At 42.2% G+C, this 17565-nt stretch overlaps 2 protein-coding genes across 2 annotated transcripts in view; both read right to left on the bottom strand.

Moving 5' to 3' along the window:
- Positions 1–286: 286 nt before the first annotated feature.
- Positions 287–8850, bottom strand: LOC147133588 (solute carrier family 22 member 4-like). The gene is made up of 11 exons (XM_086013020.1): positions 8218–8850; positions 7222–7404; positions 6440–6543; positions 6220–6374; positions 5696–5867; positions 5493–5622; positions 3748–3851; positions 2743–2957; positions 2298–2480; positions 1907–2042; positions 287–971 (listed from the first exon to the last, which is right to left on the bottom strand). The coding sequence occupies exons 1-11, from the start codon at positions 8422–8424 to the stop codon at positions 899–901; spliced, it is 1662 nt and encodes a 553-aa protein (XP_085869146.1). The 5' UTR covers positions 8425–8850; the 3' UTR covers positions 287–898.
- A 2195-nt stretch (positions 8851–11045) lies between these two features.
- pdlim4 (PDZ and LIM domain 4) overlaps positions 11046–17565 on the bottom strand; it is a 28625-nt gene continuing 22105 nt past the window's right edge. Inside the window, exons 4-7 of the mRNA XM_086012927.1 lie at positions 16138–16451; positions 15905–16065; positions 13677–13815; positions 11046–12701 (exon numbers count right to left, since the gene is read on the bottom strand). Of these exons, the coding sequence (XP_085869053.1) occupies positions 12497–12701; positions 13677–13815; positions 15905–16065; positions 16138–16451 (819 nt within the window). The 3' untranslated portion in view covers positions 11046–12496. The remainder of the gene's footprint in view (positions 12702–13676; positions 13816–15904; positions 16066–16137; positions 16452–17565) is intronic.

Here is a 17565-nt window from a genome sequence, read left to right on the forward strand (position 1 = left end):
TCTGTACATGAGTTGTGGCCTACAGTCGCTCCTTGTGATTGTTCTCATTCTGTATTAGTGTCTTTGACTGTTTGTCCCGCTCAGTACATAACTAAAATTGCATCAGCGACTGTGGCTCTCTTTGCTCAGGTGTAAGGGCATTACAATACTTTATTGTCCATTTTTTCCACTTTACTCGAGCTGTGGCATATCTGAAACTCTATCTGTACCTCATTTTGGCTTGGAACACATAACACAATGAACAAGCAACAGCTCATACTAAAACAAAGCAAAACGTACAGCACTCTTCAAGGTAAACCCAAATGTTTCTCTTTATTATCACTTCAAAAGCAATTGAGCCACATACAGTATATGTTTACACTAAGTGTATAATATTGCTTGTTTGCACAGTTTATATAATAAGATGATTGTATTTAGCTTTTAAGGCTCTCAGCACCTGAGAAAACCCAATCCATTTTGGTTTACAGATTTTTTTTTAAATGGTTTGCACCGGGAAAAAATCATTCAAACATATAAAACACCACATGTCCAGAAAGGTCAAAAACACAACAAAAGACCCATCATTAACGAACATACTGTATGACGATAACATAACCGTAACAACATGATCATAACACAAACAAATATTGTGCGTATATCAGCGTGAGGCCGGGCCTCACAGTGCAATGTTGTCCTCACATAAAGTATCAGCATATTAAAACAGCAACTGCAATTTAATTCAATGATATCAATGTATTTAGTGAGAAACTACAAACAAACAAAAAACACCCTGGTATGATTTAATTCCAAGTAAAGTAACAGGAAACGGAAACATCATATTGAACCATTTTCCAATATCATTATTAGCCCTGTAAACAATTGTAATTTTATTCCACAGTACTGTTTTTTTTTCTTAATCTTATGATTTGGGATTTTCCAAAAGAACCACAGCCACGGGGGTCTCTGCCTTTGGGATGCACGGACACTTGATGCTGGGAAAGTGGAGGAAAATTGTTAATTAAACAGTTGTTTACATCTTTTATAGTATCCTGAAAAATAATGGATTTTAGCGGTGCAACAATGAATCGATTGATCATCAACTAATCGATTAGCAAAGTAATCAACAATTATTTTGAGAAGCTATGAATTGCTTAGGTATCTTGTTAACATTGTCCAAATCCTCAGAATTTCTGCCTATGAACAGTAAGTATGATCAGATTTCTGTAGTCCTCTATGAAAACAGACTGATTATTGTTGTATTTTTTCAAAAGATGGCATTTCTGCCAATTTTCTGACATGTTACAGACCAAACCAGTAACTGAATTGTAATTCATTTATGTTTGTGCATTTTCTGCATTGTTAATTTGAAATCAGGCCCTGTTTTGCACTCAAGGGATGGAAATGAAAATATGTTTTTTTTCATCCGATTGATCAATTAATAGACAAAATTATCGACAGATTTAATAATCATCAATTATAAAAATAATTGTTAATTTCAGCCCTAATGGATTTGATCAAATTCACACAAACATAAAACACACTCAATATCCCTGTGGAAAATAAAAAAGAAAGGCCCTGACACCAGTTTTTCCAATTGACATGCCCAAATTAAGCCCCAGTTGGAAGAATGTATGACAGTAGACAGACGCCCGATACAAAATTGCTACGTTTTTTGCCTATGCCCGCTAATGTGGACAGACCACGGCATCACATTTTGACGATTATCTCATGGATTTACTTTGATGTAATCTGTGTTTAACAGAGATGGGAATATATCAAAAACAATATCGCAAAATGTTGCCATATTTAGTGAATTAAATTCGACCACAGTGGCCTCTAAAAGTCTTGAAATTGGCCTGGTCTATTTCATATGTGCAGCTAGATTGTCATTTATTTGTTTGCTGTGTATAGTGATCACTTAACGTACCGCTCTCTCTTTTGCATTTGTTGGATCGAGTCAGGCAACGGTCGTCCAAAACTCTCTGGCAGCAGGACAGAGGCAAAGGCACCTAAAACAGCCAGACTGCCCAGTATGATGTAAGGCAGAAATGGAGAGTAGGACCCTGTTTTAACAACAGATGACAGTTGACATCAGTCAGCAACATATCATTTATGTACTTATGTAGTCCTCCTATATGTAGAATAGTTTGTAGTAGTCTTTGAAGGACTCCTCTAAAAGGCTCAAATGTCTTTTCAGGCATGGCCTCTTGAGATTTTTTTGTGGGTCTACTCATGATGGACATGACGACCAAATTTCATGTTGCTAAGTGAAGCTGTCGTTGGGGACTGAATTTTCAAAAACCTTGATTGTCACTCACTGAGCTCCAGCAGGTATGGTGTGATGCAGCTTCCAATCCGCGCAATCGTATTGCAGACTCCGGCCGCTGTGTTTCGCAGCGCCGTCGGGTACAGCTCGGTGGTGTAGGCAAACATCAGGCCAAAACCGGTGGTGAAGGAGTATTTTCCCAACATCTCCAGAGTGAGCGACAAACCAGAGTAACCTGTTGGACCAGGAAAGTTAGCCAGTGGGATTTTGACTTTCTGAAAGGATTTTTCTGGGCTTTGGCCAAAGAGGGATGCTGTTACTCGATGTCTGGGTGCTCAATTCATGGGTTTGCGGGTCAGGATTGGTGTTTGGGGTTAGGTGTTAGGGTTGCAGTTAGGGTTTCTGATTTATGGTTACTATTTAAGGGGCTATGCTTTAAGAGTTGGGTTTGGGTTTAGGTTTTAGGGTGGGAAGCAAAGACAACAAATTCTTGTCACCTTCAGGCACCAGCTGTATGAAGTAGAGTGGCACGGCGGAAAGCACCAGGGTGCCGATGATGGACAGCCGACGCGACACATAGCGCAGAGCAAGCCAGCTGGACACGTACGCCGGCAGCTCCACCGCCCCCGAGATGAAGCAGCTGACGTACGCGTTGGTGTGGAAATGCGTCGTGTTGAAGGAGATGCCGTAGTAGCCCGCCGACATGGTGAACCTGACAGAGGGGAGCACCGAGTGAGGATTGTAGACCATTAGGTTAGCTTAGCTAGCTAGCCGGCCTATGCTTCTGTTCGGCCTCGCTGTTGTTGCTTTTATTTCAGCAGCTTTCTACTTCCTGGTTTTTGCTCTTTTGGATCTATTTGACTTGTGACAACAAGGAGCACTTAGTTAGGGTGTAGACCACTACATTAGCTTTGTATGATGGCTAACCGCCAACGATCAATGCAGCAAAGTGCGTGTGACGTGAGGATTACGTTCTCGACGCCGATTGGTTGTCGCCGACGACGGTTGAACCGGGACCATTTGGTCGATTAAATATGCAGGACGGAACGCGGTAGCGGTTAGGCGATGCCCTGCTCTGTAGTAGACACAACAACCCTCGGTATGTGCGTCAAGTGCGACGTCTCTGCGGGTCAATGCGTTTTAATATTTCTTTGTTTGATGTTTTGTCATAACGGCTGTCTCTTTCCATTGAGAAGAGGTGAAGGGATGAATTATGTACGTGACAGAAGGGGCTATGGTTAATTGTGATGAATAAATGTTGCAGTCCCCAAAAAATCCTGAAAAAAAAAATTACTGGGAAAAAAAAGAAAAAAAATGTAAAATAGAGAAAAATACTGTATTTATTTTTGATATAATCAGTTTACATATATTTAAACTGTTTTTTTAAACAAAGATATTTTTGAGAAAACATATTTTTTAAATAAATGAATACATTTAGGATAATAAAAAATGATCAGTTAGACTCTGAAGACACTAAAAAGTGTGCTTGATGGTGTACTCACGCCACATAGCAGAGAATCACTGTCATCAATCCGATTTCCACATTGCCCACCAGGTCCAGGACGCTGTGCGGTTCTTTGGGCTTCGGCTCTTTGGGCTTGCTGACCTACACGAAACCGCAACATCAACATCAACATCAACATCAACATCAACATCATCACATGAACGCTTCCTCCATGAAACTATGTCCTCCGATGGCGTTGTGGTTAAGGGTTGTATTTTACAACATTTATATTTATAAAAGAAGGATTTATTTTACCATAAACTTTACATAGTGGAATTGGCCGTTTTTCACCCACATCAAAATAAAAGAAAAAAATGATGCAAAATATCTGAAAATTCAAGAACACAATTATGCAATTACGGGTTCTATTTTAGATATTCAATTGATCTTTTAAACATTGTGATTTATTTATTCACGGGTAATGACATGTATTATTATTATTATTAGTTCTTTATTGAAGGATCCCAATTAGTCTCTACCAATGTAGAGAGCATTCTTCCTTCCTCACAATTAATTAAAAAAAAAACGTTTATAATGACAATTGGTACATTGTTAAAGCGCAGACAGTTAAACATTAGGCACAAATCAAATTATGTCAACGCTGTCAAGATACAAGCAAAAGGGTGAAACAAAAATGTGAATAACAAAGGGAGCAACATTCATTTAGCAGCACGTGATAACAGATTTTTCTGATGTTTGTTTTAAAAGGTAACATGACTAACATGTTCCAGTCCGAGATGGCTCGATAAATGAAAGTATTTTTAAGCGCATTAGTTCTTGGTAAAGGCCAATGAAAAATAGTATTGGTATTAAAGCCATGTCTGGGTGACATAAATCTTAAGACTGTAATATGGAGTTTTCTGGTTTCTAATGACATAAAATGGGCATTGCATCTCATCAACGAGAGTCTTCGACTGATTTGAGTCAAAAATGTTATTTATACGCATTGCCCACCATGACATAGTTTGATCTAAAGTGACCCACAACAGTTTAAATTCAGTCACTTGTACTAGTGATTGGCTCTGCAGAGGCATGTTTAACTTGAGGCTTCTCTCACAGAATATTTAGAGTTCAACATCAGACACTTTGTTGTTGCAACGTTTAGTTTCAACTTGTTGTTCGCCGCCACTCCTAAGAAGACATTAGCTCCCGTTGTAGTATGCAACCTGTCCTGATCCATTCTTGAGGCAGACGCATGGAGAGTTACTAGATGGCAGAGGGCCGAGGCAACTACCGTGACGGAACATGTATGATTATTTTGTGACTTATAGCAGAACCAGTTTCCCCACATTCCGAACAAGATTAAGCGGCACAGCAAATGAGTGGATGGGTGATATTTTCAAATACAAAATAGCCGTTTGTGTTCTGTATGTATGAAGTGTACTTTTCTAAATGTAACTAAATATTTTCATTTAGCCGACAGTGCCACGGTCAACTGGGGTCGACTCCGGCTTTCCTACGAACCTGAACAGGATAAGCAGCAAAGAAAATGGTCGGCTATATCTTCTTTTTTTATGTAAAACATCCCAAAAAGGTTTTATTTTTTGCTTTGTGATTTTGAAGTTTGTTTGTTTTTTTTTCAATTCATGATTTTCATTTCAGAATTTCATCCGTGTCCAGAAGACACCAGTTTCACCACATTACTTAATAGGATGAACGGCATAGAAAATGCATTTTTAAAAATGCAAGATAATTCTGACGATGATTTTTATTTTTTTTAAATGTTAAACAACGAGCACTCACAATTAAGTAGTCTTCAAAGATGACTTCGGGTGCTTGCACTTGGTTCACCTTTGCTGCCTTCCTCACGATGGCCTCGGCCTCTTTCACTCGTCCCTTGCAAAGGAGCCAGCGAGGAGACTCGGGGATGAACCTGCGGGCCACAAAAGCCAAAGTCAGACCTGACCGGGCGGAACCACAACTTTATCAGACCGTAAAGAACTGACCACCAGAAGGGGAAAAGGATCAAGCAGGGCAGGGACAAGCCCAACATGAGAGACTTCCAATCCCTCAGGAAATAAGCGCACACGGGTAGGATCATGTAGCCGATGGCAAAACCAGAGTTGGTTCCGATCGAAGAGTATAGCAGACGTGTGTTTCCCGTCAGGATTTCAGCGCCTGCATGCAGAAACATCCAAAACGGAAAGAAAAAATATATATGCTGTGTAGACACTTGAAACCGTTGTGTTGATAATTATCGAGCAAGTTATGAACAACTGACAGAAGGAGCCGTGGCTTTATATCCTGAAATTTACATCGGAGTGTATGCAGCATTGGTTGAACCAATATTTTTTTTTTTGGGTTGTCGAGGCTAAGGTGGTGATAGCAAAGGCGTAGCTGGGCCGTATTCCACATTTTGAGCCCGACATTGCACTCGCAAATAGAGGACAGAAAAAAACTTGTCTGTCTCTAATGACTCTAAATTGTCTTTGGATGTGGATGTGAAGGTGTGGTTGTTTGTAATACATACCCAGAACTAATGCTGCCATGTAGTTGGACATCTGCCCCAGGCCGTTGATGACCATCAGGACGGTGAACATGGACCAGGACACGGAGAAGACCTGAATGACGCTGAAGATGGTCTGAAGAGCCAAAGTGGCAAAAAGGATGGGCTTCCGTCCTAATCTGTTGAGGACCCACATGATCTCTCAAATGTACAACACTAAATAAATCGGGAGTTTCTGCAGTACTTGTCTGAGAGCTGCCCCGCAAAGAAGGAGCCGCACAGGATGCCCACGAAGAAAATGGTGGTGGTGAACGGCTTCTTCCATTCGTCGTTGCACACCAGGTCGAACTGAAAGATGGGACGTGTGCAAAAAAAAAAAAGTTAGCGCCATAGGTTAGCGTCACAAGTTAGCGTCATCGTTTGCTTCCTATGCTAGCATCGAAGAACAAATTTTGCTCCCCCGTGTGAGTTGTGTCACATCCTACAACGTCACGTTTTTCTTTGTTGCGTCATGTTCGCTCATGGGTCTCCAATCCTGTTCCTCAAGGGCTGCTGTCCTGCCTACTTGCCATCTCTCCCTGCTGCAACACACCTGGCTCAAAAGATCGGGATATCCAGCTTCTGCAGACCTTGCGGATTATCTGATTATTTGGATCAGGTGTGTTGCAGCAGGGAGAGACGGAAAACAGGTAGGAAAGCCCTTGAGGAACAGGATTGAAGACCCCTGTTTTAACTTCATAATGCAGCAATATATGTTAGCTTCCTATATTAGCAGCAGAGACAAATATAATGATGTACATTCAGTCGTCCTTTGCTTTGTCCCTCATTATGTTAGCATTAAATGTTAACTTTCTAGGTTAGCATTGAGCAATGAGTCGAATAAGACAAGAATGAGATCAAAAAAAGTCTCAGCAACCCATGGCCGGAAGGGCACAGTAATCCTGCCATTTTGGTTTAAAAATTCAAACCACTTTAGTTTTGGTCAATGCTTGCAGGCTGGAGCATGGCGGCGACACACACAATCACCTCAGTGACGATGGTGGACTGGTAGACGTCCTTGCTGTAGATCCAGCCGTCCTTGCACATCTCCACCTCCAGGGAGGTGAGGTTGACATCCCGCTCTGGACTGTAGCCCTGGTCCGACAGGTTCTTCACCACATCTAGGCGGTACCTGCTGCAGCTGCTGCGCACCTCTTTGCCGTTCACCACCTGCGGGTTAAAAAAAAGGCGTAAGTGCATGTGCATCATGCTGGAATGTATGGACTGGTGATTTAATTCAGTTAAAAACGCATTATTCACTTGAGAAAAACGACACCGTTGCCTTTACAAAGATATTTAGGATCACTTTTGATTCATTTTACAATATGTTTATTACCATTGTGGTTGTGTGCGACTGCATTTCCAATGTGTTTGTTATAGTCGAGCAAGAGGGATAACATCTTAGAAACGGATCCCTGTAATGAAGATTTTTTTTAAAACGAAAATTAAGCATTGTTACTCTTGTATTGGATCCTATTCGACTATGCTGGAGTAACAAATGCAACATGCAAATTGATTTCATCTGTGAGGGTCTTTTAATGTTCTCTTGCATATCAAAAGACGGGAAATTAATGCCATATGTCTCGTTAAACTAATTTTTGTGCACGCTTTCAAGCAGAGGGCGCTGTGGACCATTATTTTCCTCAGTATCTTGATTAAAGTTTAATAAAAAAGTTAAACTAGTTGTATCAGTTCGCCGAACCTGACTGCGAGCCTTGCGGCATACACCTGTTGACACAGCATATACGCGTAAACCTCCACTAAACCTCCCAAGCAAATGTCACATTTACGCCTTTTCCATGCGAAGGTGCTCTAATACGCTGTTCTGGTTGTTTTTTTTGAGAAATGTCACGCTTTGCAATGAATTCGGCGACAATCGGCACTGTGTTTTGGTCTATTCAATGACTTTTAAGTGATGGGCACATTGGTGACTTTAGAAAGTCTTGTTCCAGGAGGAGGCACCGGTCACACTACTGTACTCACCCGCACCGGGATGACCGCATCGCGCCACTCGTCTGTCAGATTGATATCCGGCACCTGGCAGTGGTGCGCCGGTGTGTCGGCCAGGAAGACGAGCGTAAAGGCGCCGAAGCCGTTAGGCACGATGCTGACGCACAGCAGGAAGAAAACGACCTGCTGAAAGCGTCCGAACTGCCCCAGGAAGGCGACAGTCTCCGGGTAGCTCTTCATGGCGAGTGTTGGACAAATGTTAGTTTAAGCGGTCAAAAGAAGACAACCCATCTCGCTTTGGATTCATTTGCGTAACAACGCCTCCCTTCTTTCACCCTCGGCGCGCCAGAGTAGCCACCGCCCTGCCTTAACCCACATGTCCCAGAACCTGCCCCCGAATGCCGCCTGTCTCCAGGATCCCCCGCCCGCCGTTCATCTGGGAGGACCGACTGTCAGTCGCGAGGAGACACGAACCCATCCGAGTTGAGCGAGTTTATTTCCTGTTCCACAAGTGCTGACTCCGCAACCAAGAAGGATGCTAAGTGTGTCACGTGACTACCGGGGAGCCACTCAAGAGTCAACAACAACAACAAGATGTTTGGGGGTGGCTTGCGTCTCGTGTTCAGAAGAAGGAAGAGGAGGAAGCTCGTCCGCTGTGGTTGTCCAGCGAACACAGGCGCGTCTCTCGGGGGCGGGTGAGGCGTTCGGATACACGCAACAGTGTGGGCAATTTCACAATCCTCTTAGCAGCCCCGTCCAGGTGCTGAGTTGTGCGAGGAAAGTTGATTTCAAACTGCCCCCTGTTGGCAACCACCTGACAGATGAATGTCGGAGCAAACTGCCGAAAACATCGTGAGGTGTTCAGGTGCATGGGCAGACCATCCTCCAAACAGCTTTGCCAAAGTGATTCGATATCGATCTATAAGTATACATATATCTATTGCTGAATGTAAAAACAAACCAGCAAAACGCTGTGAGGCGTTCGGGCGCATGTAAGAGTGTAGGTTATTTGGGTAGCTATGAATTCACTCCATGTCACTGAAGCCAACTACCAGACGACAGATGTAAAAACAAGTTGACCAAATATGTGAGCGGTTCCGGTAGATGCAACTGTCACCGCAGCTCTGTCAAAGTGAACATTCGCGTGAGGAAAGCTATGACTTTCCATTGTCGCTGAAGGCAACACCTGAAGTTAGAAAAATATCCAAAGAAACTCACAGAACTTTGTGAAACGCTTAAGTACATTAAAGAGTGTCAATAATTTCCCCCACAAAAACGGAAAGAGATACTTGACATATGTACGCCAATTGTTGCAGTAAAAATATATATTTTGTCAAAATTAATTTGATAACTTTATTATTTTTCATGTACGTCCAATAACTCTAAAAACGATTTTGAAAATAATACGGCTGGTTGCCAGGTTCATTAACGTCACTTGACAACTGTCACATGACACTAAGAGTAACACCCTGCGGATGGATTCAAGTGCATGCAACACTGTAGGTCATTACAACTGCCTCTCAGCAGCTTTGCCAAAGCGAACAGTTGTATGAGGATAAGGAAAATATGTAATTTCTCAGGCCATTGCCTGAGGATGGCTACCCTGGATAATCTTTGTGGGTTTGCATTTCATTTTAATGACTAATACTGTAGTTTCATTTGACAACCGCAATTTAAATCAATTGTAGCTTCGGGAGATGCGCTGATCCCGGTCTACCACATGGCGGCGCCAAAAAGATATGAACACTGAACTGCTTTGCAAGAACCCCACAGTCCGCTTGAATTAATGCGAGTGTTTCAAACGTTACCTTTATTTTATTGTCACGTTAAAGAACATCAGCTTCTAACTTGATCTGTACTTTCACTTTTGACGTCTGTTCTAAACTTGTACTTTAACCTAATACTCCAAAATGGTACTTGTACTTTAAATTTTGGGCTTCCGTTTGGGTCTCCATGAGCAGATGGACCAGTGGAAAAAGCTACTAACCCACACATGGCGGACTTGACATGACCCCCAAAAAGACACAGACCTCCCTCAAGGCCAACGTAGGAAGATCTGCATTCTGCATCAAACTGTACATTCATAAACAGCATGAATGTTGCAATACGATTTGGTCAGTGAGTCACTCATGGTATATTAAGGACGGAACGTTCCTGTGATGCACACTTGTGCCCAGATCCAAAATAGTACACATGCATAGAAAATTCCCTTGACGCACATCACATTGCTATTGTAAACGTTCGTAAATATACCGCCCTCGACCTGCGTATGCATAAATGATGGCCTACATATACTGGTGTTATTCACGAGGAAATTTAGGACATTTTCATTTTAAACAATTCTTTTCTCACTGTAACCATGGCGACAAATCAGCCTTGAATGACAAGAGAATACAACGGTCCAGTAAGCAATGTCAGCGCGCAAACACAGAAGGCCCATTGTGTCACCACGCGCGTGTGCGTGTGTGTACTTCCCTCTGATTCTTGCCGACAAGCTGCCAGAAAGTTCGAGATCTGCAACATAAAAAAGGCAGAAAATATCCCTATTGTGAAACATTTAAAAAAACGAAATTCCAAATAAGTCCAACTCGTAAACAAAATGAAAATTCCAAAGTTATGATTGTTTTCTGAAAATCTAGAACCTAGAAACTTTTGAAAGAAGTCCAGGTTGTGAAATATTTTGAAGTAAAAACCAAATATACAAACTTAAGACAATTCTGAAATTTAGAAAACTAATTGTAACACAAACAGTGCTCAGATAAGAATTCTTAAAATTTGTCAGTAAAAATAAAAATACACATATTAGTCATGGATCAGACATTCAAATAATTATTGCTAAAAAAAGAAACACAGTTTTCACACACTTTAAAATCATTTAATGATAAAGTCAAAACAATCCAGAAAAGAAGGCAGTTGGCAAGTAAATGACGTCAGCAGGGGGGTGTGTTCAGGCACTTGAAAGTTGGAATCCTGAGGGACTCCACATGTAATTAAGTCTTATTATTCACATTCTAATGATTATGGCACAATAATTGGATACATTCCGTTATTTTCTAAACGGTTTTGTGTGTGTTGAGTGTTGGCATGACAATAAGTTAATAAACAAGAAGACATGTTGACAAGACAACAACAACTAAAGTACAGAAGATGGCACACAGTTAATGTTTACAGTATATGTACAGCAGCAAAAAAGCGTAGTGTGGCGACAATATACATTTTTCAACATTTACAATTACCCACTATAGAAAAAAACTGGTCATTATAAAATTCATTTTGATATAAAAATAGATGTCATTGTTGTTAGGTCCCGAGAATGATGACTATTTTTTTTTTAACTCATTGTATTATTGTATTACAAGTGGTGCCTTGAGATTTGAGTGATCCGAATTTTTTTTGCTTTGGCTTGCAGAGAAAAATTTAAGATGGGCGCGCATGCTGTTCATTGCAACTCCCATCGGAAGTCTACTGTCAAAATAAACATCAAACAAAAGAGAATTACATGTTTATTTAAAACTGCTTAGCTTTTCTTTAGATAAGTCTGTTCAGCCTAATACGAACAAACAACGCATAACGCCAAAGATGGGCTAACACATAGCATTAGTGCAGCGGTGTTACATTAACTTAAAGAACAACCAACAGCTTACCGAGTCAGCTGAGAAACTCTTCTATGTCTGTATTGTACTGCCCCCAGGTGGCCAACACATCCACACCAGGAGCGCAATGTCCGTTAAATTCAATTGAAACGGATTGAATTGATGCAGAAAATGTGGCTGACTCAAATATTGTAGAGTGCCATTTTTTTTTTTTTTAATTAAAAACAAATGTCAAATTATTTTTGGGGGGAGGCTGGAACAGATCAATGGCATTTCTATTCATTTAAATGGGTAAAGATGATTTAAATTAAAATTGTATGTCAAAGCACCATTGTACTTGGGGTCCACTGTATTTCATAGCTGAGTAGGTCATGGCTGTCACTTGAATGGGTCACTTGAGTAAACGCAGCCGGGTAAACGCGTTAAAAAAAGAGAAGAAGAAAAGAAAGGAAAAGTGCTGTCCTTCTCCCTCCTGCCGGCTTTTTTGTTTACACTTGCGAAGGCGGAGCTGGCATGCTTGCATATGGAGCCATTTAGCCAGGGGTTAGAGTTCAGCCAAACAACACGCCGACATTCCACTGGCGCTCCCCGTGACACACGCCTGTGATGCATCGCCGCTTACAAAGAGGAAAAAGTGACGTTCCCTAAGCCCCCAAAACAAACGCCAGCTACGATGGAGCGTTACGCCGAAAGTGTCGGCACAGTGTCCTGCGTCCGCCTCACACGATCTCCACCTTGGAATTTGGGTAGACGGCCACAACGTCGTAGCCCTCCGGGGGCTGCACGCGGGCCTTGGCGTGCGTCTCGCAGTACAGGTTGTCCTCGATGAAGAAGTAGCCACGCTGCTTCAGGTTGATGCCGCAGTCGTCGCACATGAAACACTCGGGGTGGTACAGCTTGTCGCGGGCCTTTACGATGGTGCCCCTGGAGGGAAAAGGCGACGTTCAAAAACATGTCCAGAGGTTTCAAAATGCCAAAACGTAGCTGAGAGGGTTAGAAAATTGATCAAAATGTTGCGTAGAGGATGAGAAAACATCAAAGTGCTGCTTAAAACCTGTAAAAATTCAGCTTAGAGGGCAAAAAAAAAAAAAATACTACTAAAGCAACAAAATGTCAGGAAAAGCCTACTAGAACATGTGTTTGAATGTGATTGGTTCATTCTGAACACGGACACATCCCCAGTTTGTAATGGAGTAACTGTAACTAAATAAAAAGACAAAAAAAAATTGGTAGGTGAAGAAATGTCACGAAAAGCTGACTAGAACAGCTGAACTTTATTTGTGGGATTGTGGAATTACTCCCAAAATAAAAAAAACTTCTTTCTTTGTTAATGACATGGCCATTACATCACTGCTTGCCGAGTCCTGCTTTTACCAGCAGGAGGGCGTGGTGCCATCTTTTGTATTTGTGCATGCGTGTGTGTGTGTGTGTGTTCATGATTTCATTGATGAATAGGACCCAACTTCCTGGGTCGCTTTGCCTGTTGGTACACGTCAAGCACACTGAGTAACACTTGTTTAAGGCAACATTTTACAGCAAGTAACTTTGCAGTTAAATAAAAAATATACTGCGCATAAAATCAAAAGAAAAATTGCCCTTAAAACAATGTTTAAAAACAAACAGCTCTTCAAGATCAAACACAAATGCATTGTAGTAAAAAGTTTACTAAAGCAGTAATTCTTGAGCATACAGTACCTCTTGGACATGGACGTTATGAGCGACCGCAATTAAATGTGCATTTTTTTTTTTTGTTACCTTTTTTGTGGCATGGCGTCGTAACTTTTCCACAACTTTAAACTCAGCTCTTGTTTTGATTTTTAAATCGTTTAAAGGAGTTAGCGTCGTTCCCAGTAGCGTGACGACGGCGAGCGCTAACGCGGCTAGCACGGGCGTACGTACACGATGCCGTTGGCGCAGCGCGTACACTGCGGGAGCTTCTGGAGGCCTGACACGCCACTGGGGAGGGGGCTTCCCAGCTTGGGGACGGGCGATCGCACCGGGGACTTCAGGCTCCTCATCCGCTCTGTCGGGGACACGCCTACAAACAAAATAAAAGAAATAAATACAAATGCTTACCTACATAGTGAATTTCAGAAATGTATTTCATTAAATAATTGTTTCATTTATATATTGAAAACAATAGATCTGTTGTGTTTTTAGTTTTATTTCACATACTGTATATATATTTGTACATTTTTATGAAATATAAAGATTCATTAAATTAACTGGAAATATAATTATCATTCCACAGGAATTCCATAAGTTACATTGTTCCATATTTTTTTTTTTTTTTGTGATGACCTCACGCACAGTACAAATTTGTCTTTTTAAATCCATTTAATCCATTCTGGTGTTTGGTGTTTCCAACGGCATCCAAAGCGCTCGCACGCCACGTGAAGCAGACCATCAATCAGCGCTAATGTCTGCCAGGACGGCGGGCTAGCGCAGCGGCACGCTAGCAGCGCCGCCTTCACTTCCCTCTCTAGCATGTCTGCGTGGAAATGAGCGGGAGTCGTTTACGCTCGCGCTATCTCGGGGGAGGCCAGATTTGTCTGGAGCACTGACGCCGCTTTCATCCGTCTGCGACGTCCAAACCACGGAAAACCCCCTTTTGCCGGATTCATCTCAGCGGTGTTCACGTCAAGCGCTGCGCGGCGGGATATGGCGTCGGCTAGCTGCGTCAATTAGCTACAGTGGATATAAAAAGTCTACACACCCCTGATCGAATGCCACGTTTTTGTGATGTGAAAGAATGAGCCCAAGATAAGTCACCAAATCCTTTCAAGAAGGGCATGAAGAATAAACAACTGAGATAATGCGTTTGCATAAGTGTGCACACCCTCGCAACTGGGGATGTGGCTGTATCCAGAACTAAGCAATCACATTCAAACTCATGCGGGTCAGCACACTCCTGCCACCATTTAAAGCACCTCTGATTAATGCCAAATAGAGTGTAGTTGTTTTAGTAGGCTTTTTTCTGACATGTTTTGTTTTCTAGTTTTCTTTTGACAGAGGAAAAATCAGACAAACTACTGAAACAAACCCAACTCCAGCATCTCCAGGAGTCTGTGGAATTCCAGTAGACAAGACGTAAAAGCCCCTCAAAGGCAAATCCTTCTCTCAGTGGGGGCTCAACTTGTCCGTCAACATGATGGACTTTATCCTCAGCCCAGACAGCCGCCATGTGGTAAAGACACGGTATCTGTTTGCGCTAATGCGCTGACTCTCTTCATGTGAACTTCATTACAGTGGGCTGGTTCAAAACAAGAGTTGAAAATCCAGAGCGTACAAAGATGCCCATTTATGATTAAACGCTTGCGTCGATGAACTTTAGGCGAAAAAATGTCTCGGGAAGCCATCAATTACAACTCAAAAAGTGGAAATTCCAACGACAGGACATTTTTCTCACTTTATTGTCCTAAATGGTTGCTTCCCCCTCCTCGTCCGCGCTATTTAAAGAGCCCTCATCTTCCTCCCACCCGCCCTCCTCATCCTCCTCCATGTTTTCCTTCTCTTTGGCCGCATCCGTCTATAAAAGGAAAAGTATGTCAGTGAGACGGACGAGCCAAGCGGGGATTTATAATGTCGTTATGTGACTAATGCCCAGACACGCAAACGCGTTCTCGTCCAGGTGCTGGGCGTCTTGCGTCTGCCTAACGCCGCTGCTCGGGTATCGGATTGTTATGGAAAAACTATGGGAATGGCTTCTCATGACAAATACGATTTAAAAAAAAAAAAAAAAAAAAAGTAAAGCACTTTAACTGTACTTTAAATTGATTTCAAAATTTTTTTTTTACATTTATTGGTTGTATCTCACTGGATAGAGTATTGTATTTGATTAGTATTTTCAAACAAGATTTTAATAGAATTATTTGACAAAGATATGCATTTTAATTTAATTTCATTTTTGAAATGAAGACATTACAATTGTGTATTTTGTCTAACTAAAAAAAAAATATATATATATGTATATATTTTTTTTCCCCTAAATATATATATATATATATATATATATATATATATATATATATATATATATATATATATATATATATTTTTTTTTGAATCATTTTATTTGGATACATGAAAGTTAGAAAAGGGCCATGTTGTCTTCAAAATGTGCTTACCTCCGTCCTCGGCCTCCAGGATCCCCTGCAGGTACTTGAAGGACCCGGACTGCTTGGGCTCTGAGGAGGGTTCCTCGTAGTCCGTCAGCATCTTGTAGACGTGCGACTGCATGTCCACACCGTTGCGGCTCTGGACGGGGGAGGGAGCAGGAGGCTCGGGACTAGGAAACACAATGATATTCAACATCTCTGAATTCACTTCACAGGGTGTTCGCTGCGGGTGATATCCTCACCTGTGAGGGGCGCTCAGGCTGAGGCCTCCCATTTTCCCGTGTAGGGACCGGTCCCCGTTGCTGCCGTACAACGGAGTCGGGCTGTTGTACTGAGCGTGCCCGTTACCGTTGCCGTGTGCGTAGCCGTGGCCGTTGTTGGTCTTGGAATGGCCGTTGAGCGAATGGTTGGCGGGTGGCTGCTGCTGCTGCTGATGATGATGATGATGATGATGTTGTTGCATGGGGAGCAGCGGAGGTGGCGGGGGCTGAGGTTCGGGGGTGTACGAGGGCTTGCGGCTGTAGTTGGTGTAGCCGCTGGTGATGGGCCGGAAGTTCTGTTAGGAAAGAAATTGTTAGGGAAGAAAAACATACATATTTCCCTCTCGTATTGAAGAGGATGGATAGTAGGCAAAAATGTGTCATTTTGCATTTAGCAGACATTGAATGATAACGTCGACGTCCATCGCGCAAGAAGGCAAACTTCCAACATTCTCGCTCGACTGGAGCCGCTCGGAGGAATGCGCCGCGCCAATGCCGTGGACACACGAGCACGGTCAGTGTTTAGGTTGAGGTCAACTGATCGCACTTGTTGCCACACAATAGCAAGCGACGTACATGGAGGACGTCACGGATGGACGGATGGTCTATTTTCACTTCCAGAAGTTGTCCTGCCCCAATACTTTTGTCTGTGTCCTGTCATTTTGAGAAATCATTCTTAAAAGGAAGAGAAAAACTATTTTCAGCGGTACGACCAGGTGACCCAAAACATTTTTCCATTTTGTGTCATTTTCTCCATTTTGTCCTTTACCGTTTGTCGACTGAAATTGACGTCAAAGTGCCCTCGGGCTCGCATTATCGATGTCATGTGACCGAAACCCAGGAAAAAGGGTAACATTTGCACTTAGTCCATTTTAAAATCAACAACAGAGGGCAATATATGACAAAATAACGGCGTCCCGTCATGGATGGAAATATATAGATGAATCTGCTTTATTCCGATTCCACAAACGTAATATTACTCCGAATACTGCGTGATATATTACTGGGGCCGCATAGAATACTTGCATATTATTGCAAGGAAATTTCTTGCCTTGAGTTCTCCTTTAAAAAGAACAATTCCACGTTAAGTGACCAAGTGTCCCGACAGATTTGTCCATGTAGTGTCTTTTGAAGACTTCCTACCGACACCCTGAGATCGTACAGCTTGCCATGTCCCAATACGTTTCTTAAAGAGAAGAGAAGAACTCATTTTCAGTGTGTCGACCAGGTGTCCCAATACTTTTGTACTTGTTGCTTCACCACATGGATCATGTCAACAGATGGGAAAAGCTGGAATTCATCCTGTCTCGACACTTGCTGGGACCACACACACACACACACACATGCACATGGGTCCTCCATAATCAGGCCTTTTCTGGAAGCTTCCTCTCCTCTGACCAGAAAGTTTAC

This window comes from Filicampus tigris, chromosome 17, assembly GCF_054856515.1.
Source record: "Filicampus tigris isolate MCC_2025a chromosome 17, RoL_Ftig_1.0, whole genome shotgun sequence".
Taxonomy (NCBI): Eukaryota; Metazoa; Chordata; class Actinopteri; order Syngnathiformes; family Syngnathidae; genus Filicampus; species Filicampus tigris.

Excerpts from the sequence above, each read along its gene's own strand:
- LOC147133588 (XM_086013020.1), bottom strand. The coding sequence starts at position 8,424 with ATGAAGAGCTACCCGGAGACTGTCGCCTTCCTGGGGCAGTTCGGACGC. Across the intron at positions 5,623-5,695 it reads ATCCTTTTCCCCTTCTGGTG|GTTCATCCCCGAGTCTCCTC; the intron begins GTCAGTTCTTTA and ends TGTGGCCCGCAG. Across the intron at positions 2,958-3,747 it reads GTGATTCTCTGCTATGTGGC|GTTCACCATGTCGGCGGGCT; the intron begins GTGAGTACACCA and ends CCCCTCTGTCAG.